At 45.0% G+C, this 27261-nt stretch overlaps 1 protein-coding gene across 1 annotated transcript in view; it reads left to right on the top strand.

The window, feature by feature from the left end:
• The window catches only part of SLAIN1 (SLAIN motif family member 1), a 114965-nt gene that overhangs the window by 56040 nt on the left and 31664 nt on the right, over positions 1–27261 (top strand). Inside the window, 1 exon segment of the mRNA XM_075061709.1 lies at positions 25451–25600. Coding sequence (XP_074917810.1) covers positions 25451–25600 — 150 coding nt within the window.

Here is a 27261-nt window from a genome sequence, read left to right as displayed (position 1 = left end):
CTCCTGCTTCACTAGAAAACAGGATTGGGAAATATAAGTATTAGTTATAATTAAGCACATAAGATAAAAGGACTTGAAAAAAGTAAGGAAGAGAATCTTTTTGAGAGTTTGCTTTGACCTGTTCCTGGATGGCTTGTGTTGTCTCACTTGTCACTTCAGCCCTAGGCTGTTATAGAGTTTAGCACATCCAACATTAAATCTGGTTTCATAATTGTTTTTATTTCTTTTTCAGCAATGGGCATGATATACTTGAAAGTCAGTCTTTAATTTAAATATATATTTTTGAAGACCTGGTTTTCTGTTTGTAATTGGATAAACATGTCTCCACTGTGTTGGATTTAGTTAAGAATTTTTTTTATTTAATACCTGTGTATGTGAGGAAGTTAAATGGTTGTGTGATAAATCTAAATATCACTTGATACTTCTAAGATTTTTGTAGAGATGAATTTGAACAAACATCCTATAATGATATAACATGAACATGGCGCACATTAAATGGATTAAAAGATGGCTTATTTGATAGGTCCCAAAATGTAATTGTAAGTGGGGAATCGTCAACCTCAAGAGGGTGTTTTTTCGAGTGGTGTCTCACAGGGATCTTTTCTTGGCCTTATGCTATTTAACATTTTTTTTTCAATGACTTGGAAGAAAATATAAAATCATCACTGATAAAAAATTACACAAAAATTGGGAGAGTGTTTAATACTGAAGCAGACAGATCACTGATACAGAGCAATTAGGCTTGCTTAATAACCTGGATGCAAGCAAACAATGCGTGTCTTAATACTTCTAAATGCAAATGTATACATCTAGGAACAAATAATTGTAGGCCATACTTACAAGATGGGGGAATGTGATGGAGAGTCCGTCCTCTACTGGCAAGAGCCGGGGGGGGGAGGGTGTGCTGCATAGAAAGAAACCACTAGGTGAGAGGCTGTGAGGAACAGTCCATTGGGGCCCAGCTGTCCATATAAGAAGAGCCGCAGGACAGAGCACAGTCAGTAGCGGCCTGGAGCGCGAGGAGGAAGAACTGTGTTTGGAGTAGGCTGCAACCCTGTAGCACCTTGGACAGAGCTGTGCAGGAGAAAACCCAGGGAGAAGAGAAGGAACTCTGGATGGGCTGTTGAGTCTGAGAAGGGTGCTGTGACTGTGGGGAAATGGCTCAAGGAAATGCAGTGATAGCAGAGGAAGGAAATAAGGTGTAAATTTTTAACAGTGAGAGTAATTAACTATACTGAAGTGGTTTTCAACCTCTGGTTGGTCAACCTCTGGTGGTCCGCAGACTATGCCTTAGATTTCTATAAGTGTCCACACTTCCTATTAAAATTTTTTGAGGGATCTGCAAGTGAAAAAAGGTTGAAACTACGAATTATTGGACCAACTTACCAAGGGTCAAAGTGGATTCTCCATCATTGGCAACTTTTAAATCAAGATTGAATGTTTTTCTAAAAGATCTGCTCTAGGAATTATTTTGGGGAATTTCTCTGGCCTGTGTTATGCAGGAGGTCAGACTAGATGATCACAATGGTTCCTTCTGGCCTTGGAATCTATGAATCTATAAAGTTTTTAGCTCAGGCCCATCTCTAATAATTTTGGAAATGACTAGAAAGACGGTGGTGGTAACTTTTAAAAAATCTCTGTCCCTTAAAATAAACTGCAGAATGGCTTTTTTCTTAGCAAATGTCACTGGAGTAAAAGGATTTAGCAGCAGTGCATTAACTATATTGATATACTTCAGGAGTTGGACAGCAGAAATATTAATATGCAAAAGTAACTTTATCAATTGCATGATGCCTACAAAAGAGTTGACACAGTGTTCAGCAGCTAGTGTGCTGTGACCACTGCTTATTGTGATGCTCTAACAGTCTGGTGATTATGCCTTGCTCCCCAGCTATTTGTTCTATCCACCTCTTGTCTATCCTATGATTAGACTGCATGCATTTTGGGGCGGGGACTGTCTCTTTGTTATATGTTTTATGCAGTGCCTAGTACAATGGGATGAGAGCTTCTGGGCATTGCTACAATACAAATTATGATAATGCCATATTTCATCCCTCTGATCTACTGTTGTCTTTCTTTCCATAAATGCTAACAGATCCATACTTAAGACTTGAAAATGGTGTCAGTGAGAGACGTGTGTGAGTGACAGACAGACACCTGATTGCACCCGCTGGTATTTCAAATACATTCTCACTAAATGTCGTAGTCATTTTAGCCATCAAGGTTTTTCTTTAGCCTAGACTTTCATGATTTTTCACTGTTTGATGTTTAGAAGTATGAAAATCAGATTTTACAGACTCTTTTATTTCTGACATTTCTAGAGCGGATGTGCATTTTATGCACATTGCCCAGTTTGATCCTTATGAGAAAGTGTTGAGATTTAAGTGCTTCACTGTGACACCAGTTATTTTTAGCCCAGGAGCACTGAGGGTACCATAGGGCACTGCTGTATATTAACCTGGATTTGAGTATAACTTCTAAATCTTGCACTTTGGTTCAGCAGAGAATTATGTGAGAATCAGGGTGGCAGACTCCAAAACCCTGCATAGAGTGTTCAGGGCTCTCTTGCTGTCAGGGACTTGAACCCTGCATAAAAATGCTGAGTAATTACTGTTAAGCCATAAGGGCAGCTGGATCTTGTGGTTGGAGTGGGTGTCTTGGAGGGATCTTGGGACTGATCTGCACAGAAGTTCTAGGAACAGCTATGCTTAAGGAGAAAGCTTATGCTGAGATTTGATACTTTATTATTGGAATTACTAAGAAAGCTAATCCCCAGCAAAGGGGTGAGTTTGGATTAGGTGCAGTATGTAAATATATTAAGAAAAGGATGGGAATTCCACCTGCTTAGAATATTATATTGGGGGTCATTCTATATGCAGGAATTTTACCCTGAGCTCCAGATCCTGCACTGTCTCCCATCTCTCTGTTTTTTGGGGCAAGCAGGTCTGGCTGCCCATAGCAATAGTAACAGTAACAATGCTATTAAAATTAGCAGATGAAGTAATGACCAGAGTAAGGTAAGTCGACTGGAGAGTATCTCCTGTCAACGCAGTGCAGTAAAGACACCAGGGTAAGTCAACCTAAGCTACATCAACTCCAGCTACGTGAATAACGTAGCTGGAGTACTGTCACTTAGGTCACCTTACCCCAGTAGTGAAGACAAGCCCGGAGAGTATAAAACAAAAGGATATTACAACAGCACCATCACAGCAGGAGGCTTAATTAGTGGTGTTTTACCAGGAGAACAATGATATCTCTTTTAACTTTGATCTGACTTGGTAGTAGCCTAGTTCCTAAAATGTATAGGACCTGCCTACCTGAAAGACTTCTCCCAGTTCAGATCTTGGGCCTCTTCTCTCTCCTGTCTCAAGGTGGAATCATGCAATTCTTTTGCTCTTAGACTGGGACTTGGGTATAGGCTGCCCTCTTAAGTTACAAGAAGTGCAGAACAGAACCAACTTTTATTTGCAGTGTTGTAGCTGTGTTGGTCCCAGGATATGAGAGACAAAAGGTGGGTGAGGTAATATCTTTTATTGGATCAATTTCTTTTGGTGGAAGATACAAGACTTGAAGCTTTGCAGAGCCTAGTTGGTCCAACAAAAAATATTACTTCCCCTATCTTGTATCTTACATTATCTTACATTCTTTTAGGAAGCCAAGGAGCTCTTCAGAGCTAGCCTGGTCTCAGTTTAACTCCCAGATACTCTATTCCGAGTCTGTTTCCTCTGAGTCGTCTCCCCCCCCGTGTATGTCTGGGCCCAATTACCGTGTATCACTCAGTGGATTTTGTTTCAAGGCCCAGGTGTGATGTCTTCCTTTTGTATCAGACTCTTTTTCCTAATCAGCCAGGCAGGCCATCTGGGAGCTTGCCCCTCTGAGACAGTTAGACTCATTCAGCCTTAATGGCTTATCATCAGTGCTATTGTAACAGTATGTACCTGTTGGGGAGTGTGTTGAAATTGTCTGTTCCTCTCTCAAAGACCGACACACTATATCAGAAGTTAGATACATGAACCATATTGAGGTACAGATCAGTGTTAATTATCAAGCACTCCCACATTCATCACAGTGAGATTTGTGATATTTTTTTGATGTGTGTCTCCCCAGAGCATTGGCTGGACACACACTTATATTCCTAAAATCAATACAATATCCTAACTTTGCCAAAAAAGGAGGGGGGAGAGGAGGCGAGAGAGACATAGAATTAATTCATGTGATTTTAAACAAAACAAAATCTAGGTGGGGGTTGGGGGGCGGGAAGGGACGGTGTGTACTGAAAATTAAATCCCCAGGCTTTTGCCAATTACAAAATCAAAGAGATTAAGAAAGAGAAGTGTAATTTTCTTGGGCAGGAGGGGGTGGGGGTGGGGGGTGGGGGGGGAACAGTTGCCAAAATTCCTCGGGAAAGGTATTAGAAAAGGGTTATTATGCACATTTCGTTTACAATGTAAAGTAGGGGGCTGTCTCTATCCTATGGAATATGTGAAAATGGTTTGGCTGGAAAAGAGGCTACAGTAGACTAATGCTTTCTGTAGTATACCCAACATTGTGCTCCAGTCTATGTACTCTTGTTATACAACAGTCAGTCATAACTTTGAATCTGAACAAGTCTCCTTACAAATTTTCTTTCTGACAAAGGTTTTGGGGAGAAAAGATAACCTGTAGCCTGTATAGGACTGATTTTTTTTTCCATGGCTTAAATGGTGGTTAGAACTTAAGTACCTGGGGGATTTCTAGTACTTAGGGTTGTCAGGTGTCCGGTTTTTGACCAGAAAGTCCAGTCAAAGTGGGACCTGTGCATTGGCCTCTGCCACTGGAAGGGTGGGAAGGGCTGCTGCTGAAAGAGGAGGGATCCTGACAGCACATGGCATGTGAGGAGCAGGGCTGATGGCCAGGCTCATTGACCATGACAGCTTGTACTGCCTTCTCAGCCTCCTGGGACCCCGGCTGTCTCCGGCCCCTCACTCCAGACACTGACCCCTGCTCTGTTCTGTTGTGTCCTGATTGGACTGACAGGCAGTCTCCCCATCAGCTCCTCCCAGCCCAGCTTTGGAGGCAGCACATGAGACCTAGGAGAGTGAACAACTTTGAGGGGAGTGAGCGACAGAGGTGGGTGGAAACGAGTGACGGGGGGACATGTAGTGTCTGGTTTTTAAAAACTAGAAAGTTGGCAACCCTACTAATACTCCCAGTAACAGGCATGTTGAGACTGCTAGTTATGCCACTCCTGACTCCTCCATTCAACACCCATAATTAAAGCTTCTACAAAAAGGACTTCCCCAAATCAATGGTGTTGTGACTACCTGTGTTTGCATTGCAATGCAAAAGCAATAATATGTACTATATAGAAAATGAATGGGAAAATAAGTACTGGTGGCACTTGTAACTCTGGAATGAGCATTCTGGAAAAAAATATGAAGACTCTGGGGATCATAAAGCAGCTGTTTCTCAGGGGGTGATAAAAGTTGCCAAAACTATGGAAAAGGCCATTACAGACAAAGTGCCATCATTGTAGGTCTAAAAACTGTTTCTTTGGCTGACTAAACTAAACCCTTCCGATAAACATACACAAGAGATTAATGAGGCTTCTGTATGGAAAAAGCAAACGAACAAAACCCCCTAGTATTGATAAGGAAAAGAGGCCACATACTTCACAAACTATGGCTAATGAAATGTGGGACACTTGATTCTTAGATATAGAAAGCAAACTGATGACAAGATGAAGACCTCTCCTGGCTTGAAGACAAAAGCACATAAATAGGAATGCAGAGAACAAATCTCTTCATCCTTGCTTAGTTGACCCAGAGGTCATATGAGCAGCTTAGTGCCCTCAAGTTGAACAGAAGTTGGAGGGTATCCTGCACTTTGCAGACTGGGCGTCAAGTAGCTAAAATTCAAATTGGGTGTCAGACCCTTTTGTCGCCCTTACTGGACCCTGGGCTGAAGCCCAGTGGAGTGGAAGGATCCTGGCTCCCCTACCACAACCACCTCTGCAGGTCAAAGGGCCCATGAGCAAAGACTATCACGACTTGGTGGAGAATGTGGGCAACTTTCCCACTCCTGGAGAGACGGTGGACTGATGGATCCAGATGGTCAGACAATCCCAGATCAGAAGACCTGGGTTTGGGAGGTCAGTCGAAATGACCTAGAGTGTCTACTTAAGTGGATAACTGAGAACCAGCAGCAGGAACAGGTAGCCTAGCAGCAACTCCTACAGTAAATAGCTGCCCAGCAGCAACAGCTGGCCCAAGATTTAGGGGCACAACAGCACGTGTAGCAGCAGTAAGGCACAACAGGTTGTGGCCTTAATGCAGCCCCAAGGTCCCGCCAGGGCTTCCCCTCCAGGGGCAATAAGCCCGAAAGAGGGGACCCCTTCCGTATCCATGAAACTCACAAAGATGGGCCCTGAGGAAGACCCAGAGGCCTTCTTAGTAACATTTGAATGGGTTGCAATGGCAGCCCAATGGACACCTAGCCAGTGTCACCATACCTAATGGGACCAGCCCACTTGCAGCATCTGTCCAAGATTGTACCTGGGTGAAAGCAGCTATATTGGACTACCTCAACATCCTGGAGGAGACCACCTGACAGACGTTATGAGGGAGAAATACCCCAGAGGAGCCCTGCCTTGCATGATTGCCTAGAAACTGGGGGACCCGGGGTGGTTGAAGCCAGAGATGCAGACTGGACTCAGGATGGCCAAGCTCATTCTGGTGAAACAGTTCACCTGTCTGCAGATAGGGGCTGGGTGCTTAAACACCAGCCAGAGTCCCTAGCTGACATGGTATGACTAATGAATAATTACTTAGCAGCAGAGACAGCCCTAACTGCCTTGCCCGAGCAGCTGCCGAAGGCCATGGGATTCCCTTGACTCAAGGGAGAGTCCAACCCGGGGAACTGGTGAACAGACAGGGTGGTGCCTGAAGGACCAGCCTCTAAGGAGGCCAGCTGGCCACCAAGCCTGCCACCCATAAGAAACCCCAGCCACTCTGACCCAAACCTGGACAAAGGAACCTGTGACCACTGTGGACTCCCTTGCTTGAAGGCCAGGAGGGAGAGCTAGATAAGGCAGCTAGGGAAGGGTACCTCCAGATATCAGGCCCCTGGCCAGTGGCTCCTTGGTCAAGTGCAGGGATATGTTTTTCTCATGGATATCTGGGTCACCAGTATCACAAATGCTTCTATAGGGAGTGTGACTGTGAACAAGTGTGGGTAGCAGAAAGCCATGCCCATAAGCACACCCCAGTGAAAGTAACAGTCCCTGTGCAGATAAATGGATCTGAGGTTATGGGACTCGTGGATTCTAGATGTAGGCATGCCCCAGTCTGCGATGACTTAGTCTCCCTGGGGCCTTCATGGTTTGGAACCATCTTCCTGCAATGTATTCATGAGGATGTTAAATCCTGTCCCAGTGCATGAGTGCAGTTGACTATTGGGAAGAACACAAAGTCCCTTGTAGTGAGGCTGGTCTCAATACTAGCCTACGCCATTATCTTTGGTTGAGATTGGGAGTATTCCTCTGAAGTATTGACCATCTCCCGAGACCCCAAAGGAAGTAGCTGAGGAGATCTGGGGAGATGGGAGCCCACAGTTGATCACATTGGCCAGTGTAGGTAAGAGCTGGATCCTGAAGAAGGAGGATCCAGCCACAAGGAAACTCCGCCAAAAGGACATCTTATTTACGAAGTCCTGTGGACCCTCCTACAGGAGGGGGACATTCTGACCAGAGAGATGGATGTCGCAAAGGATCAGAGGGAGAACAGAACCTTAAGCTGGGCATGTAACCAACTGATGGTAGCTAACTGAAGTGATAGACCCCCAACAAGTGGCACAGTAACCCAAGTTTGAGCTCCAGAGGAAGTGACTGTACCTGCTGGAGAAAGCCCTGCTGACTGGGGAAGTTTGGTTGCACCACTTTGTCCCCCTGATGCACTGATGCAAAGTCACATGACTGGCACACACTGTCACCTCAGACACAAGAAAACCCTGGCCTGGATTTTAGATTGCTTTTGGCTTAGAGTGCATCAGGAAGTTAAAAATTTGCTGTTACCCTGAATGCCAACTAGTGGGACCAAAAAGGATGGGGAGGGCACAAACCCTTAATAGAAATACTTCTGAGAAGGGTCACATTCCTGGATCTCATTAGGTTTGGATTTTGTAATAACTGAAAAATTCCAGAAATACCACTGAAGATATTGCTATGCGGTGCCAAATAAAGGTGCACAAATATAACAATTTAGACAGACATTCTGATTATGCCTTTCCAGGAATGCTATATTATGCATATTGGGTCAGATCCTCAGCTGGTATGTCTTTGGACTTAACTGGAGGTACACCAGCTGAGACTCAGTTAATTCTGAGGCCTTGTACAACAATTTGATAAAGCAATTGACTTATGTGTAATAACATATGAAATAACAAACATTCCCAGGTACTCCCATCTCTTATTTGCTCTAGGCCAGACAGTTTTGTTTTGTTTTTTCAAAAAATGTCTTTGTAGAGTTAGAACTGAATCATTCTTTTAAAAACTTTTTCTCTCGGATATCTCCTAACAAATCCTCTTCCCATATTAGTTTAATATAATCAAGAACAGTCAAATACAACTTCAAGTACAGTAGAACATGTTTGATAAAATGACTTTTCAACTTTAGGTAAGCTAAAGAATATTTAACACCCCCCTCCCCATAGCAACTTCTAACTTTACTTGGATAGAAACTACTCTGGGTACTTAGAATTTTGGAGGTAAATTATGTTGTTGCAAACGAGAGAAAAAAATGCAGGGATTATTGTATGGTTCCTCAGTAATCAGACCATCTGAGAGCCTAGGAAGTCACAGTACTTGAATATCACAGGGATACATGCAATATAAAAGTTGGAGAGAGTTTATTCTTAATAGTTTCATTTTTAACTGCTTTCAATTTGGGGTTTAGGCTACAATAATATAATTTTCATCTGAGTATACAATTATTTTGATAATTACTGCAAAGAATTTAATTTTATGTTTGGAAAAATGTTCAGTAACGCTTTGCTTGCCATGTCATTTATGACCATTGATGACTATTGTGACAGACCCAAACCAGTGTGGTACAGGAGTCTGGTAGAGGGCAAATATAATGGTCACTGGATGAGTAATTTTCTGTTCCCTGAGTGACCAGAGCAAGGGCTGCACTAGAGTAATCAGGAACCTGCTAGAACCAGTTAAGGCAGACAGGCTGATTAGAACAACTGCAGCCAATCAAGGCAGGCTAATCAGGGCACCTGGGTTTAAAAAGGAGCTCACTCCAGTCAGGGAGGGGGGAGCTAGAGGAGAGNGGGGGAGCCAGAGGAGAGGAAGTGCATGTGAGGAGCTGGGAGCAAGAGGTGCAAGGAGCTGAGAGTGAGAGGGTGTGCTGCTGGAGGACTGTGGAGTACAAGTGTTATCAGACACCAGGACGAAGGTCCTGTGGTGAGGGTAAAGAAGGTGTTTGGAGGAGGCCATGGGGAAGTAGCCCAGGGAGTTATAGCTGTCATGCAGCTGTTACAGGAGGCACTATAGACAGCTGCAATCCACAGGGACCTGGGCTGGACCCTGGAGTAGAGGGCAGGCCCAGGTTCCCCCCAAACCTCCTAACTCCTGATCAGACACAGGAGAAGTTGACCCAGACTGTGGGGAAGATCACTGAGGTGAGCAAACTCTGCCAATAAGCGCAGGACCCACCAAGGTAGAGGAGGAACTTTGTCACACTATGTATTTGTATTTTTTTTTCCAGAACTGTACTGCAGTTGAATACACAACAAAAGCAGGCTTTAAATGTAGGCATACTTAACCTGTTGTGGGAAACAAAACAACTTTTGAATGGGCAACTGTTTTAGACCAGGACTTTTAGTATAGAAAGTACTCCTCTGTGTAAGTTGCACTGACTAAAGTTGCGACAGTAAATCTGATGGGAATTATACAGTTTAAAATAAAAATGCAGATTTATAAAATATTTTCTCACTGTGTTTTACAGGCTGTTTCTTTGACAATGTTTGTGGTCATGCGGGATTGTTATAGGTGGTATACAATTGTTAGGTGGTTCACTCCTTTAAAAAATTTTTTTTTAAGGCATAGAAGAGGAAGGCTGTTCTAGTAGTTAGAACACTAGCCAGGGCCATATAGACATTTTTTGGGGGCCTGGGACAAAATATGAAATGGAGCTCCCCCCACTATTGAAGGGAAGGGAGGGGAATGGGTGGGTTGGAGAGTGAGCTCAACCCACACTGACCTGGCAGTGGAAGCTTGGCTTCTTTCGTACAGGGCTGGATCAGCCTTCGCACTCTGGGTGTTGTGACCTGGTGTGAAGGGTCGCGGTACCACTCAGGTTCGGCCTGGCTGCTCCTCCATCGTGAACTCCATTGCCCCTGGGTCACGGAGACCGGAAGATGCTCCTCTACCTCCTTCTACAACCCCATGAATTTTTGAAATCCCTTTTCCTGATTGCCTAATTTGGCAAGCACACATAGAAGCTCTCCCTTGTTGTGTGCAGCTGCCCAATCGACCATGCCAGCTACACAGTCCGGATGTGATCATCCCTGGAGTAGACAAGAGGTATGGGATTTCCTGGGCTTGTGGAGGGAAGATGCTGTGCAGGTGCTGTTACGAAGCAGTGGTAGAAACGTGGACATCTATGAACAGATTGCCCAGGAGTTGCAGGTAAAGACATACAACAGGAATCACCAGCAGTGCTGTGTTTTCACGAAGGAAACATGGCAGGCATACCAGAATCCAGTGACAAGATGCAGACCTACTGCTTTTACAATGAACTGCATGCTCCACTTTGTGGAGACTCCACCAACACCCCTCAGAGCACTTTGGGTACCTCAGAGGAACCTGAGCCACAGACCTCCTGCTGTGAATAGAAAGGTGGAGGAGGATGGGGTACCTGCCAGTGAGGGGTCCAGCTATGCTGCAAGCCAGGACCTGTTGGGGACCTCAGTCCAGTCAGTCCTGACAGTTTAACACAGGCAAGCCTGATGCAGGGAAAGGAACCCCAGGTAAGTTTGTGTATGCATCTCCCATTACAATGTTTAAATGTACTGATGAGGCATATAGCAGGACATAGTTATTGATTTTTTTTTTCCGTTAGTTTACTTGTACTAGAAGACGTAGTGGTACAACAAAGAAAGATAGACCTGTTTATCTGCTTTTCATTCCCCTCTAGAGTTAGGCGGGGAGGGGGATACAGAGAAGGTTGTCTATGTATTGTTGCAAGGTACCTTCTCAGTCTCACCAGCCTTAGCTGTTTTTAGCCTTGCTGAGAGGGACTTGGGTAAAAATAGTCCTTCTAGGATGCACATGGGGCAGTCCATTCTCTCAGCCAGTCTCTTGGGCTTGTTTTAATTGGGAAGGAATGCAGCCTCTCCTCCTGGAGAGGTTCGTGGTCTTGCTGCACCTACCCTACTGGCAGCTTGACAACTCCTTCCTCCCTCCACTCCCCCTTCTCCCAACAGGGGAGAGTTTTTAAAAAGGTCTCAGGCAGCCCTTAGTTGGAATCAGCTGATCCTAATCAACCTCACTAACTCCCTCTCAGCTGATCGTAATTGATTCTCTGATAGCCCCTTCTCAGCTGAATCTGATTGACCTGTAGTTACCTCTCCTCAGTTGATAGGGAGGAGGGACTTCTAACCTTCTTGGACTGTTTTCTACACCCCCTCCTCCTGTCTGTCCTGAGTTTATCACAGTATACAGGAATGTCCATTGAAATCATCCTGAAGGAACTTGATGAAACTTTCATGGAGGTACTCCGCAGTCCTTTCCTGAAGGTTTCTAGGGATAGAAGTCTTCTTTCTTCCTCCGTGATAGGACACTTTCCCACAACACAACATGATAACTTCGGTAGGCACCATTGCAGCAAACAGGCTAGTGGCATATGGTCCCAAGTGGCTTCAGGACACCAGCAGCAGCTGTGCACTTTGTGCCTTTGTCGCCTTCTGAAGTGAGAGATCTGCTAAAATCATCACTGCATATGGAAAACAGTGCCAGTATTCAGAACCATTGCCCTATACTTTATTGTTTCATGCAACTGAAGAATTCCCTCCTCCTTTCTCCTCCACCCGCTTCCTTCCGGCGGGCCATACTTATAGCTGGTACTGTGAGTTACGTGGTATGCAAGCGCTCCATAACTGAACTGTCAATAAGCACAGGGCCATCCTTATCCATACGCAAACTACACCACTGCTTAGGGCACCAGGAAATTTGGGGCACCAAATTTCCTGGAGCTCTACTGCTGCTCCAGTGGCCAGCCCGATCCCCCGGCTGGTTGAGCCAGCCAGGAAAGCTGCTCTCACCACCCCCCCACTTGACTCCTTCCCCTGATCTATGTACCGGGGGACTGCAGCAGGGGTTGGGTGCGCCCTGCACTCACTGGGCGGTGGGAAGTGGAGCGACTGGGCCCAAACCCATTCCACCAGCTTGTGCTGACGTGGTTACCCGCTTCCCTCTCCCCAAACCTACTCCTGCCTCCCCCTTTGGGGACACCCCCCATGTAGAGGCCTGGGGCCAGCATAGGGCACCACAATGTCTAGCATGTCTTGTTTAAGACTTAGGGGATCAAGGGAACAGAATTTTGCAATGTTAACTTTTTCGCCTTCTGTTGTGACTATACTTAAAATGATACCTCTGTTTTGTCTATAGCTGGTGGTGTTGTGGCCTTGAGTGGTCCCCCATGCCCCATACTCGTGGAATGCCTGTACTAGATTAGGAAGAGAAAGAAGCGGACCCAGGATGACTTGTTCAGTGACATCCTGCAAGCCAGTGCTGAACAGAGAGCCTGGAGGGTGAATATTTCAGACACAGGAAAAAAGAGAGGGAGATGCCAGGGCTGGTGTAAGGATATTTTGCGCCTTACGCGAAAATTCCACCTTGGCCGCCACCCTCCCCCTCCCGGAGCATGTATGTAGCAGGCTATATCCATAGATCTCAAATGCTTTACAAAAGCAGGAAAGTTTCATTATATTCATATTACAGATGGGGAGACTGAGGCACAGAGCCACCCTGACTTGTCCGAGATGACACACTAAGTCAATGGCAGAGCTGGGCGCAGAACCCAGGTTCTGCTCATTCCCAGATCTGTACTCTTTCCACTGAATCCTGCTGCCTGCTTCCCTCCTGGATACCATGTTGGGAAGAGGGATGTGATCTGCTACTTTTCCCTTGGTCTCTCCACTGCAGCAATGGGACCGTTGCCGGGTTATTTGGTGAGCAGGCCCTGGCTCTCTCCTCTCCCTCAAATCATTTATAACCGAATTAATCTGGAGACAGGTGCGGTCTGTCCTTCAGGCCTGACCCAAAGGCCAGTGGAAGTTTTGGATCCGTGTCTTGGTCACTTGGCAAAGCTGTGGATGTCCTAACCTCTTCCCCACACATCAGCCTCTTCCTTCCCCCACTACCCTCAGCCTGTCGGGCTCCCCAGTGCACCGGGACCAGGATCTGTCCCTGTCCCCGTGAGTTGACACCATGTGGAAGGCAGCGCCTGGCCAAGCCCCAGGCTGATCCGCAATGGCCCCTCTCTGACCAGCTGCATGTTAGCACCCCGAGGTGGGGACCCAACGCAGCTCCGGCCCATAGGCGGCTGCAGCTGAGTGCTGGGGGATGTGAGCAGCTGGGCTCCTTGCTCCACTCACTGGCTGCTCCGGGTTCCCCTTCGTAGGCCCCAGGCGGAGCTCACCTGGCTTGGGCTTGGGCTTGGGCTCTTGGCCCCAAAGAAGCTAGCAGCGACATGGCTCCATGGCCTGCAGGTCAGGCTGGGAGCCTGCATGTGACCGACTCCCACATGTCATGTGGCCCCTGCCTGGGGTGGACTGAACCCCCGTGACCTCTAGTAGGGAATACAGGGCTGCACTTCCCGTCCCCCCACCAACTGGAGGTGATATCGCTTGCAGAACCTTGTGCTCAGCTGGTTGCTGCTCTTTGGGCACTGCTTTTTGGCGCCCCCAAATCTTGGTGCCCTAGGTGGCCGCGTAGTTCGCCTAGTGGTTACACCAGCCCTGGAGATGCCCCAGGATGTAATGGGGCTTCTTCAGCAGCAAACAGATGCTGTAGACTCTTGTGCATCTACGGGTTCAACAAGCACAGGCTCGATTCCCTTTGCAGTCAATGGAGAACTCCATTTTAGCACCTCCTTACATGCCACCCCATCCTCATCATTTGATGTGGTATCAGGGACCACATCTCTACCTCTGCTGTTCCATAGTGGTGGGCAGAAAGGACTTTCATATAACCTGACCACTGAGAGTGAAAGTTGGTATGTGTGTCCAAAATGGATTGAAATGGACATGAATATTCTTTTGCCTTGTTTAGTTCTGTTCCTTTAATTTATTTCTGAAGTTTTAATTGTATTTGTTTTTTTTAATCACACATAGTTTCTATGCACTGGTTTTGGTACACAATAAAAAAATCTGTTTTGGGGAATATAATTTATCTATATTTCACAACATATGATACAGAATGCCTAGAGCTACTGAAATAACCCACTACTTGATGTTGTACAGGGCAACAGAACTCATGGGATTAGTGACAAACACAGACTAATAATTCTAAAGGTACAGGAAACACTGCAAAATCAATAGGTAGAGTAACAAACAGTGTTATAATCATAAAGGTACCACATGATTCCTTAAGGGACAGGTGGAGCACAGTCTACCACACTGTATTACTGTGGCTGACTGTTAAAAGTGCTCTTTCAAGACTTCCCATAGGTCCACATTGAGCTCTTCTAACAGCCTTTAGTGTCTGGTTTTTCAGACTTGGACAACAGCCACTCCACCTCTGTCCTCTACCCCCAATGGCAACTTTTCCCCCTTTGCCTCACAGCTATTATGTAGGACACAACAAGCAGCTACAACCATTTGGGATATTTTTCTGAGAGATTCAGTCTCGTGAGTAAACATCACCAGTGTCCCTTCAATCTGCCAAATACACGTTCAGCTGTCATTCTGCACCTGCTGAGCTGGTTGTTGAATCTTTCCTTGGTGCTGTTGATATGGGCTAGTGTACAGCTTCATGAGCCAGGGTAGCAAGGAGTAGGCTGGCTCTACTAGGATCACTGTTGGCATTGCAACATCTCTGAAAGAAATCCACTGCTTGGGAAAGAATGTCCCTGGTTGCAGCTTTCTGAACAGTCCTGTGCTCCTAAGGATATGAGCATCATGCACCTTTCATGAGCAGCTAAAACTTTTGTCAGTGAAGCATCCAAGATGATCAACTGATGTTTGCATAACCACAGAAAAGTAGCCAGTTGGGTTGGTACCAGACTAAGGGCATGGCTACACTTGCAGATGTATCAGAGAATCATAGACTATCAGGATTGGAAGGGACCTCAGGAGGTCATCTAGTCCAACCCCCTGCTCAAGGCAGGACCAATCACTAATGTAGAGCACTGTGAGTTAAACTCACCTTCGGAGAGCGCAGTAGGGAAAGCGCTGCAGTCTGTCCACACTGACAGCTGCTAGTGCACTGGCATGGCCACATTTGCGGCACTTGCAGCAGCATTGGGAGCAGTGCATTATGGGCAGCTGTCCCAGCATGCAAGTAACTGCAATGTGCTTTTCAAATGGGGGTGGGGAGTTATTTGTTTTTATGTGGGGGGGAGAGAGTGGGGTTTTGGGGGGCTGAGAGCATGTCAGCATGCTAGCTTGTAAATTCAGATGGCAGCAGACCCCCCAGTTCCCCCCCGCACTCACTCACAGCATTGCACAGTAAGAGCTTGCATGCCGGCTGTCAGAAACGGAGCTTTGAAAGGGCATTTCCGCATTCCTACAGGAGTTCAAAACAATGACAAGAGTGGCCACTTGATTTAAGGAGATTATGGGATGTTTCTGGAGGCCGATCAGAGCACAGTAACCCAACACCTTGCTCACACTGACGCTGAGGTGGAGTACTAGTAGCACGTAGCTGCGGAGTCAGAGCGCTCTATGTGCCTTGCCAGTGTGGACGGGGAGTGAGCTAGTGCGTCCGGGGCCCCTTTAGTGTGCTGTAACTCGCAAGTGTAGCCAAGCCCTAAGGTTGGTAATCTGCTGTCTATCTGCTGTTAAGTCCCAGGCAGACTGCGAAGAGCTGCAAAAGGATCTCTCAAAACTGGGTGACTGGGCAAGAAAATTGTGGATGAAATTCAATGTTGATAAATGCAAAGTATTGCATATTAGAAAACATATATTCCCAACTATACATTTAAAATGATGGGATCTAAATTAGTTGCTACCGCTCAAGAAAGAGATCTTGGAGTCACTGTGGATTGTTCTCTGAAAACATCCCTTCAATGTGCAGCGGTAGTCAAAAAAGCAAAAAGAGAATTGTGAATCATTAAGAAAGGGATAGGTAAGACATAAAATATCCTATTATCTCTATATAAATCCATGGTACAGCCACATCTTGAATACTGCATGCAGATGTGGTTGCCCCTTGTTAAAAAAGATATATTGGAATTGGAAAAAGTTCAGAAAAGGGCGTCAAAAATGATTAGGGGTGTGGAACAGCTGCCAGATGAGGAGAGATTAATAAGACTGGGACTTTTCAGCTAGGAAAAGAGACGACTAAGGGGGGATATGATAGAAGTCTATAAAATCGTGACTGGTGTGGAGAAAGTAAGGAAGCATTATTTACTTCTCATAATACAAGAACTAGAGGTCACCAAATGAAATTAACAGGCAGCAGGTTCAAATCAAACAAAAGGAAGTGTTTTTTCACACAATGTACAGTCAACCTATGGAACTCCTTGCCAGAGGATGTTGTGAAGGCCAAGACTATAGCAGGGTTCAAAAAAGAATCAAATTCATCGTCCATCAATGGCTATTAGCCAGGATGGGCACGGATGGTGTCCGTAGCCTCTGTTTGCCAGAAGCTGGGAGTGGGTGACAGGGAACGGATCACTTGTTGATTACCGGTTCTGTTCATTCCCTCTGGGGCACCTGGCATTGGTCAGTGTCAGAAGACAGAACACTGAGCTAAATGAACCTTTGGTCTTACCCAGTATGACTGTTCTTAATGGCCTCACCGCAGTTCTGGAACCCTATTGCTGCTAATCCATTGACTATATCCTGAACTTGGTTGAGAGCCAATGTCCTGCATAGCAGGACATCCTGGACATTTGCATGACAATGGCCCTCACCTCTAACTAGTAGCAGTTTGGTGTTGCAAGTTTCCAGAGTGTGATTGCCACTCGCTTCTCAATGGTCAATACAGCTCTCATTCTGGTGTCCCTGCGCTGGAGGTCTGGGGTGAGCTTGGCCCATAGATCCAGGAATGTGGTCTTTCACATCCAAAAGTTCTGCAGCTGCTGCTTGTCATCCCAAACCTTCATTGCTATGTAATCCCACCAGTCAGTGCTCATTTCTCAGGCCCAGAAGTGGCACTCCAATATATGCAGCTGCTCCATTAATGCCACCAACAACCTAGAAGTGTGTTTTGCTGTATCCCGCTGTGATCTCTCCTCCGTGAAATTGTTATGTTCCTTGCTGCTGTGGTGGTTCTTGTGGCTCTGCAAATGCTGAAGGATCGCGTGACCTTTGTTTGCAACACTCATGAAAAGATGCAGAGCTTTGTGGGATCCATGCTTCTGTCCAGTATGGTGGACAGCGACAAGTGCTGTGTGGATTTGTGGGATTTTACATAGAAGAGCGAAAATTATGGGATAGGGATGGCATTATGAGATGGTTGCACGATGCAAATTTGACTTCTCCCTCCCTGTCACCCCTGCACACTTGTTTCTGCCCCATTATGCATTGCCCGTATTTCCCAAGACCATGTGCTGGATTATGGTGAGTTGCACACTGGGATATCTACCCATGGTGTACCGCACTGGCATTGACACCAGTACTCCTGGCAAGCAGGTGCAATGCTGGTGCAAAGAGGCAAGTATGTATCTGCACAAGCGATATACTGACTGTGGTGGCTTTATGCTGATGTAACTTGCATTGACTGAAGCTTGTAATATAGACATGGCCGCAGATTTAGGTGGCACTGAGATCCACAAAACTCACTGCTTGGCTGTTGCCTAAACTCACTTAGCACCTCAATTTTTGCTTTAAAAGTTCCTGAGGCACCTAAATTTCTGCCACAGGGAAAAGGCATTGCTGCCTCAGGCAGGCACCCGGGTGCCTGTCTCACATATAAGACCCTGTGTGATCCTTAAATTGGATGAAGATACGCATTTCTCTGCCTAGCTCACTGGCAGAGCCTGATTCAGTAGGTGTGGTCAGAGGCCGTCTAACTCCACACAGAATGGGTGAAGGAGGCTGCTTCCCTTATAACCTTTAAGGACACTCACCTGGGATGTGGAAGACCCCAGTTCACTCCCCCGCTGCTTGATGAGGAGAAGGGATTTGAATAGGCAGTTCCCACTTCAAGTGAGTGCCCTAACCACTCAGTCTCTGCTGGCACAATTAATATTCAGTTATTTAATACAGAGCAGAATAGCTTCACCAAGAGAGATGGAGGAAGACCCACATCAGACTATCAGATAGAGCAGCTGAGATTTATGCTGGGGTTATTTTAGTTGTGTCAGCCTTGCACTCAGGGGGGAAAAAAGGCACTTTGCATGTTCTGAACAAAAGCATGAAAAGACAGGAACAGCAAGGAAGGCGCAAGAGGGTTGTGTGGGGTGGAGAGAGAGTTGGAGACAATGATAGATTAAAAGTGACTGCAAATGTGCATGAAGCAGTTGAAATGTGGCTCGCTGCTGATGGCAAAGTTCCTACCACTAACTGGATGGCTGAAGAAATTGTTGCTATGGTTACGAAAGTACTGAATAAACTTCTAAAACAAAGCGTAGAGGCTACCACATCTGATGAGAGTCGAGATTATTAATCTGGAAACACCGCTGCACTCTAGAATGTCAAGATACTGACTATGTAAACATATTGAGCCTGATGAATTTAGTATATGTAAGTGCCTCTGCCCAACTTCCAATTTTGCAGATATAATTTGGTGTCTGCAAACAGCAACTCTAGTAATTTTTATCATGAAATTTGCAGTGGTTTTTTTTTTTCTTTAAAGCCTCAGCCCATGGAGGCATTTAATTAGTGAAAATCTAAACTCCATTTAAAAAAAGTTTCTGGCACTCATGGTTGCAGAGAAAAGCTTGAAAACATGGCTTGAGTGTACAGCAAAAATTAAAAAAGAAAACAACAAATAATAAATAAAAAACCCAGAAGATGTTACAGTCCTGGCTGTTCCCCTTGTGGACAGTGACCGGATTGCTGTATTGGATCCAACCTTTGGATTCCATGTGATTTCACACTCCCTGGGTCTTACTCCTAGCACTCTGGCAATACAAATAATAATGATTACTGCTCCTAGCCCTACATCTCTCAGGTGTGCTTCCCAGGTGCAGACCCCATGTCTTGATACCTCTTTTGATTCCAAAACAACATAGCCCAGTTGCCTTGACCTTGGAACTAGTGCTCAGCCCTCCCAAGGTCCTTCCCATCCCCCCCAATAGTTTATGCATGTTTTCCCAGGGTTCCACCCTCAGTGACTGCTGATATGTAGTTTAGCTCTTTGGAGATAAAGTGGCAAAGATACCGTAAGGAACACACAAGCTTTGCAGAGGAACTAATTAAACATTTATACACTTTAGTAAGATAGCACAACATATTTATAGATCTATGAAAAAACAATCACCTGAATACAACATCCTTCCTCTGAACTTCTAACCACTTCTTGAAGTCTTGGGGGATTTGGTTGGTGTCCTTCATCACGGACCAGTCCCCCTTGCCTAGAGCTGACTGAAATTCAGAATTTCTTGGGCTGCGTGACTCTCGTGGCAGCTGGTTCACCAGGCTATGGGAGTCAAGCAGGCCAGGAAAGTACCTGGCCTGGGAGTCTGGAAGCACTGAGGACTCTGGCCCTGGGGCAGTTAGGATGGCTGGGCTGCTCAGAGCCACAGACCTTGGAAGCCTGGAGTCCCTAGCAGCCCACCAGATAATCTGACCAAAACCAGATGGTTCTGATGGAATCCTGCATGTGGTTTGTCATAAGGCCATACAACTTGGTATGTTTCCACAAAACTTTTTGGGTTTGATGAATTGGAATTTTCTGATGACACTCCTGCCTGTTCTGCTTCTCTTACTAGAGAGTCTGTCTCTTTTTAAAACTAGTCTGAGACACCTTTTCTCTTTCAGTCCTTCTGCTGGGTTTTTTCCATTCCCACCCCCTCCACTGTGGGCTGCTGGCATAGAGGGCTGTTAACAGTCAATGGCTCTGCCCCCATTGTCCCACCAGGGCAAGGCTAGTCAACTGGTGATAGCTCTTGGATAACTCTCTCATTCAGGGTCAGTGACAGCTAGGCACCAGCCTCCTCCACCCCCCAACAGAAGAGATATGATGCAATCCAAGAGAATGGTTACACAGTGTACAGTGAAGGACAGAATCAAGGCTGTTTCCAAAATGGAGCCTGAAATACAACATGATTTTCACAGAATCAAACTGGGGACACAGACATAGCTGGCATAGAAGGCAAATATTTGTTTATATTTTGGTTTTTTTTAAATCTTGTGATTTAAGGTAAACTTATCTTTTTCAGGGCTTGACTCATGATGTTTGAATTCTTGGGGCTGCCAATACTGTAAATGTACCTTCAATTGTTGGCTCAAGTGACATTGTAAACAAGACGTGGGCAGCGGTTTGCTATTCCAGGCCAATGGGGGCTGCAGGAAGCGGTGGCCAGCGCATCCCCTCAGCCCACACCACTTCCTGCAGCCCCCATTGGCCTGGAATGGCAAACCGTGGCCAGTGGGAGCTGCGATCGGCCAAACCCGCAGATGCTGCAGGTAAACAAACCATCCTGACCCCACAGTGGATTTCCCTGATGTGCCATGTGCCAAAGGTTGTCGATCCCTGCTATAGACATAGAGTACTAAGAGCTGTCCATTTAGTAAATATAGCCCAAGACCAAACCCTCAAATCCAAAGAATTCGTAAATTCCAATTTGATTTGAGCTTTGTTGTTTGAGGCCATCTGAGGTTGTTACCTAGTTACAGTACTTTAACGTCTTTAATTTCTGTGTGCCATACGAACAGCTTAATCTGTCAGCACATCTTCTCAACCTTTAGAGTATACTCATGTCATTTTTTCAAGTTTTTCTCCATAGCCATGAGGGTTGGAAACTTGCTTTCATTTTTTAAAATGGAAGCTGCACTTCTCACATAATTTACTTTACTCTGAGAGCTGGGGCTTTAAGAAAAATACCAAATATAGTGTGAGACTCATGATAAAATAATGAGAGTTGGCAACACTGCATCAATGCAGGATCAGGCTTAAGCATTCTTCATTATCTTATATAACATTTTATCTCATATTCTGGGGTCGAAGACAGCCTATTGGAAATAGTTAATGAAGTGCAAATCCTTGCATGCTGTGGTAGCTTTTTATCATGTTAATCAGTGCAGTCTCAGAATCGGTCTAGGGTAAAATCATTACCTATTCCAGGTTTTTGGTGAGTTTATAAATTTTTACATTCATTTCACATTTTCTCACACACACATACCCCTTCCTCCAACTTATCTGTTTATGACTTCAGCTTGGTATGTGAGGTCTCTGAACCTTGCTCTGTTGTCTTTGTGAGTACTGTGGAAATATTTATTTTGTTTTAAAATTCAACTGTAATGAAAACTTTTTGAAAATTTGATTCTAAACAATGGTGCTTACTAAATAATCATAACCCTAGTGAAGTTTAAAGGATATAAAATGATTTTTAGCATATGGTGATTAAATCTTCCAAAACAAGCAACATTAGTTTTTGACCCTTTTCCGTCTAAAATATATTTGTTCCCCCTCCCAGCTTTTCCTAAGATCACATATTGAAAGAATAATGTGGAATCATCTTGTTTGCCATAAATATTAATTGTGTTCTTAATGTGAGTTCTACCCTCAGAGCAGCAATAACCGTAGCTTTGTCCTTGGTGGGCCTGTTCACAGTAGTTATTGTACAAAGTAATGAATGCTATTTATTTGTGCTGTATTGTTGACTGCATCTGTGAATGAGAACATGCAGGCAGCAAATTGGCCTGGCAGATGATCAAACTCTTACAAAACAGTATCTTTTGTTAGGCAAGAGAATAGAATCACAAGAACTGTTAATATAGCCCTTTGCTATTGAATGATGACTTTTAACTAGAGGTACTAAATGTTAGAGATAAAAAATTACAGGTACAGCTGCCTTGTGCCTTTTTTAAGATGTACTGCATATTTTAACTCCTTTTGAGTGAAATTGGTGGGTTTCAGTAACTAATGCTAAGGACTGATAGTACTGGCCTATCTAGAGCTAGGAATGATGTTGCTAGGCATTTTTTGGTGGTCTGTGTACGACACTGCCAGTGCACCTATGACTTCAGAGCTTTATTTTTTTTTTCTTTTTGAGGGGCGGAGGAAGTGTATAATCTTGCAAAATGGAGAGAGTAGCAATAATTCCTAGGGAAGGGGAGGGGAGAGTGGCAGGATTTTACTTTGTACTATTATGCCCTGATCATTCTCCAGTCTAGCTTTCATTCACTGAGGGAGGGACTCTTGGTCATTGCAAATCCTTCACCTCCATGCCAGACTGCTTTGTTCCTCTTCCTGGTAATAATGAGCTGTTTCTTTTTTCTCTCTAGCAATGCTGTCTCTGTTCTGTGCAATAGCAGCCCTAAAGGGAGCGGTTCAATAATGGCCCCAGTGGGTGGTGCAAAAGGCCCAAAATTCCGTATACAGCCCAAGAATACCCTTTGATGGGGGATGGGAAACTGGGAGTGGGGAGAAAGAGGGAGGGGAATAATTTTGGACGGCTGCCAAGCCACTTGCACCTGTAGAGTTGAGCAGGGGGAATGAAATTCCCTCAACTTGGTACACTTCTTCCCACCCCATGAGCCACCCACAATGGTTATGCTGAGAAGGGGGATGTGGTGTTTCATCATATTGCTTGTCTGCCCTGCAAAATAGTTTCCTGCTTCATGGAACTATCAAGGATAATGGCTGCATGGGCTGAATAGTGTGTAAAGACATTACACAGTGCAGAGTATAGTTATATCTCAGACCTTCTGAGTGTCAAAAGGCCTCTTTTCTCAGTGGGTCTGGTAGAGTCACAATAGGCAGAGGCCTGTGAAAACTTAAGGCGTATGATCATGGTAGTGCCTCCCCTATCCCTACCATGCAGCCATAGGAGAAAACTGCAGAGAGGAGCCAGCCAGAGACACCAGCTGGTAGGAGCAGAAATGGCCAAGGCAGGGACCTCTGGCTATTCCGAGACTCGTCTCGGATCCACTGAGCCCTCCCTTCAATTTCCAACTAGCCTCTCCCCTCCTAAGTAAACAAACAAACAAAAAATTGTAGCACTAATAGGCTGTTTGCTGCCATCATTTTATTGAATCTGCTTGCGTGTTAGACGACTTCCCTCATTCTGTGCCTCTCCTGTTCATTTAGAATAGATTGATAGCTCTTTGGGGCAGGGACCATCTCTACTAGTCTTTGTCTGTACAGTGCCTAGCACAGGAGGGCCCCATTCTTAGTTGGCCCGTAGGCACTAGTGTAATAAACATGAGTAATAAATTAGTTAGTTTAAAATCCTGGACCTGCAGGTCCAATTCGGTTACAGCAATCATCCCAAACTCTACAGCAGTGGTTCCCAAACTTGTTCTGCTGCTTGTGCAGGGAAAGCCCCCAGCGGGCCGGGCCAGTTTGTTTACCTGCTGTGTCCACAAACTCGGCTGATCACGGCTCCCAGTGGCCGCGGTTCACTGCTCCAGGCCAATGGGAGCTGCTGGAAGCGGCACGGGCCCAGGGACGTACTGGCCGCCGCTTCCAGCAGCTCTCATTGGCCTAGAGCAGCGAACCGCGGCCATTGGGAGTATCGAACCACAGCCACTGGCAACTGTGATCGGCTGAACCTGTGGATGCAGCAGGTAAACAAACTGGCCTTGCCCGCCTGGGGCTTTCCCTGCACAAGCTGTGGAACAAGTTTGGGGACCACTGCTCTACAGCATATTTGTGATGTCAACTAACATCTATGATAGTTATGTTATATGATGCTTGCAAAGCTTTAGAACATACACTTTTTACTTGCAACTTAAGGCAGTGTCGAAAGCTGGTCTCCAAAGGTGAAGACTAGTGCATGAAGTCTCAACCTAGCAAAGCACTTAGTTTTAAGCATGAAGCAGTCCTGATGACCTCAGAGTTAGCCACATGGTTAAGTACTTTACTGGAGCAGGACCTAGCTCCCTGATTTGTTTTTATCAAACGCTATAATGTTTCTCAAAACAAAGGAAACTCTAGTATTTTTTTAAGTCAAGAGTACAAAAAAGTCAGTATTTTTCATTTTTTCACCTTGTTCCACCCTTCTGCTTTTCTCACTTCCGAATGTTTGGTTCCTCATTGCAATTTACATATTTTCCTTTAAAAATATTTTGTTTCTGTAATGTAACATAAGTGCTCGCAGGATTTACTTACTTAAGGTAATATGGATAGTTTGTATTTTACTGTTAAAGGACATACCTTTAAAACAAAACAACCACAAAAAAAATTCCCCAAACTCAACAAACAAAAAACAAACCTGCCCCAAACCAATTTAATTCAATTTTCCTGAATACATTTTTTTCTTTTTGTTTCTTTTCTTTTTCTTTTTTCTTTCCTTTTTTTAACTAAACTGAATAAGCTTTGTTGTCTTTGCCTATTGTGGGCTCCCTCTGATGTTGCTGAGCAGACCAGAATACAGTACCTTGCAATCTTTGTTAAGAAATCTATAGAAAAATAGGTGGCCTGTTTTGTAATTTGTTTGATCCTCAAAAAAAAAAAAGAAAAAAAAAGTCATGCTTATGTAAACAGAAATTTAATACAGTAAACAGAAGAAAAATGTATGACAAGTAGCTTAAAAGCTTAGAAAGGGACTACAGTTGTTTTTAACACTTGATAGGTAAGTGTGATTTACTATTCTGTATCTGAACTCTCATAACCTGAACTCTCAGGGGTCGGCAACCTCTGGCATATGGCCTGCCAGGGTAAGCACCCTGGCAGACTGGGCCAGTTTATCTGCTGTGTTGGCAGGTTCGGCCGATTGTGGCTCCCACTGGCCACGGTTCACCGTCCCAGGCCAATGGGGGTGGCGGAAGGTGCCGCGGGCCGAGGGACGTACTGGCTCCTGCTTGCAGCTGCTGCCATTGGCCCGGAGCAACGATCCGCGGCCAGTGGGAGCCACGATCAGCCAGACCTGCGGACGGGGCAGGTAAACAGCCTGGCCCACCAGGGGCTTTCCCTACACAAGCGGCGACTCCTATTTGAGAAACCCTGCATTATTAGATGTTGAAGGCTTTTGCTAATTCTCAGTTTTACTACTGAACTTCAGACAATTTTTTCCTTGTGCCTTAAACCAACAAAATAGAGTGAACAGGTTATGGTTTGACAATTTTCTCTCCCTAAAACAGTATTTTATTTATAACCTAAAATTGTTCTTTTCTACATCTGTAACAGCTAGCCGATGGCGGAGCCTCTTCTCTACACCTGTTTCCTTGGCCTTTCCCTATAGTCCTGTTGCAAGACTCACCCCATATAGCAATGGCTTTAATACTCCCAGCTTCTCTAAAACCTCCAATAAAGCAATACTAACACCCGAAAGACCAGGTAATCCTTAACTTTTTAGTGATTTATGATCCTTACAAAATTGCTTTACTCAATCTTATCTCACTGTACTTTAACTGCAATACCTTGTACCTGCCTAGGATGTATAAACTATTAGCTTACTGGTGAGATTTCAAGAATTTTAGGCCTATCATTTAATTATAAAATGATCATGTAGTGGAGTCCCACCTTTATTTTACGCAATGAGATGGCTGTCCTCATCATTAGCAGAGTTTCACTATAACTAGCAAAGATTTACCTGACCAAAAAATTTGTCCCCGCTTGTTGCCCCCTTGAAAGGGGCATGGATAATTGTGGGTGGCTGGGGAAGAGGAGCTTTGGAAGGACATAATTGCATTTCCAAGTGGCCAAAGGAGCAAGTAGCAAAAGGATAGTGTTCTTTTTTCAGTGCAGGGATCAGGAGTTCTTCTTCTGCTCAACTGCAGTGGGGGTGGAGGAGATAATCCCCTTGGAGAAGTTTCAGATGCTACTGGTAAGTGGTGACAGCTGTAGTCCAAGGGGATTAGCACCAGAAGGGCATGTTGATCTGCACTGGCTCCTTTTCCCTAAGATCCCCCAAATCAGAGTCCAGCTAGTGCAGAGAGCCAGACTGGGGGAGTTGGTCATCGTCACAAGGAGACTGGGGAGCAGTAGTTCTTTACACTGAATGGAAACATGATGCATTTCAGAGACTAATCTCCTACTCTTGCTCTTCATGACTGGGCACTGGAGAACCGTGAATGGGCCCTAGAAAGATAACTGAAACCTGTGTTTACACAAAGACAGACAGTAGCCCATCCTGTTGCTGTGCAGTTGTAGACAGATGTCCTGTGGGTGGCTAAAGCACCCATTCAAGCAGAGAGAATTGATTTAGGCACCTCCTTTGCTGCTTCAGCTGCAGCAGGCTCCCCTCTGGCCCTACTACCGTCTAGATCTGCTTCTGTAAGCTCTTTGGGGGTTGGTGTTTTTCTCCTCTGACCTTCATAGTCCATGTAATAGTTCCTCTGAGGAAACTAGTCAAGAAAATGTGTAAGTTTAAATTCTAGTTTTGGGAATCTGGAACAAGAGAAGCTAGGTTGAGGCTGAGAACGTAGTGGTGGTGGTTGACTATATTTATTATACTGTGGCAAATAAACTATCTTTCCCCCACAAAATTCATTATGACTTATAAGCTGTGACTACAAAGAGATGAATAGACCCCCGCCCTCACAAACTCTAGCCAGACTGCATGTGGAAGCATTGACTATACCCCAGCCACACCATAAAATCCAGAAGAAATAGAATCCAGCTTTCTTTCCCGTTGTGTGGTGTTTGTGGAAGGGAGTGTTGCCCTATGTATTTGTACAGTGCACTATGGGTCCCCAGTTGTTGTTGTCTTTTGGTACTACTGTAATTATAAATAATTTAAAAAACAATAAAATTTAAGTACATGAATATAGATTCATAGACTCTAGGACTGGAAGAGACCTTGAGAGGTCATCGAGTCCAGGCCCCTTCCCTCATGGCAGGACCAAATACTGTCTAGACCATCCCTCATAGACATTTATCTAACCTACTCTTAAATATCTCCAGAGATGGAGATTCCACAACCTCCTTAGGCAATTTATTCCAGTGTTTAACTACCCTGACAGTTAGGAACTTTTTCCTAATGTCCAACCTAAATC

Source organism: Chelonoidis abingdonii, chromosome 1, assembly GCF_003597395.2.
Source record: "Chelonoidis abingdonii isolate Lonesome George chromosome 1, CheloAbing_2.0, whole genome shotgun sequence".
NCBI classification, from domain to species: domain Eukaryota; kingdom Metazoa; phylum Chordata; order Testudines; family Testudinidae; genus Chelonoidis; species Chelonoidis abingdonii.
Note: the sequence above shows the minus strand (reverse complement) of the source record. Positions and strands in the feature narration are given on the sequence as shown.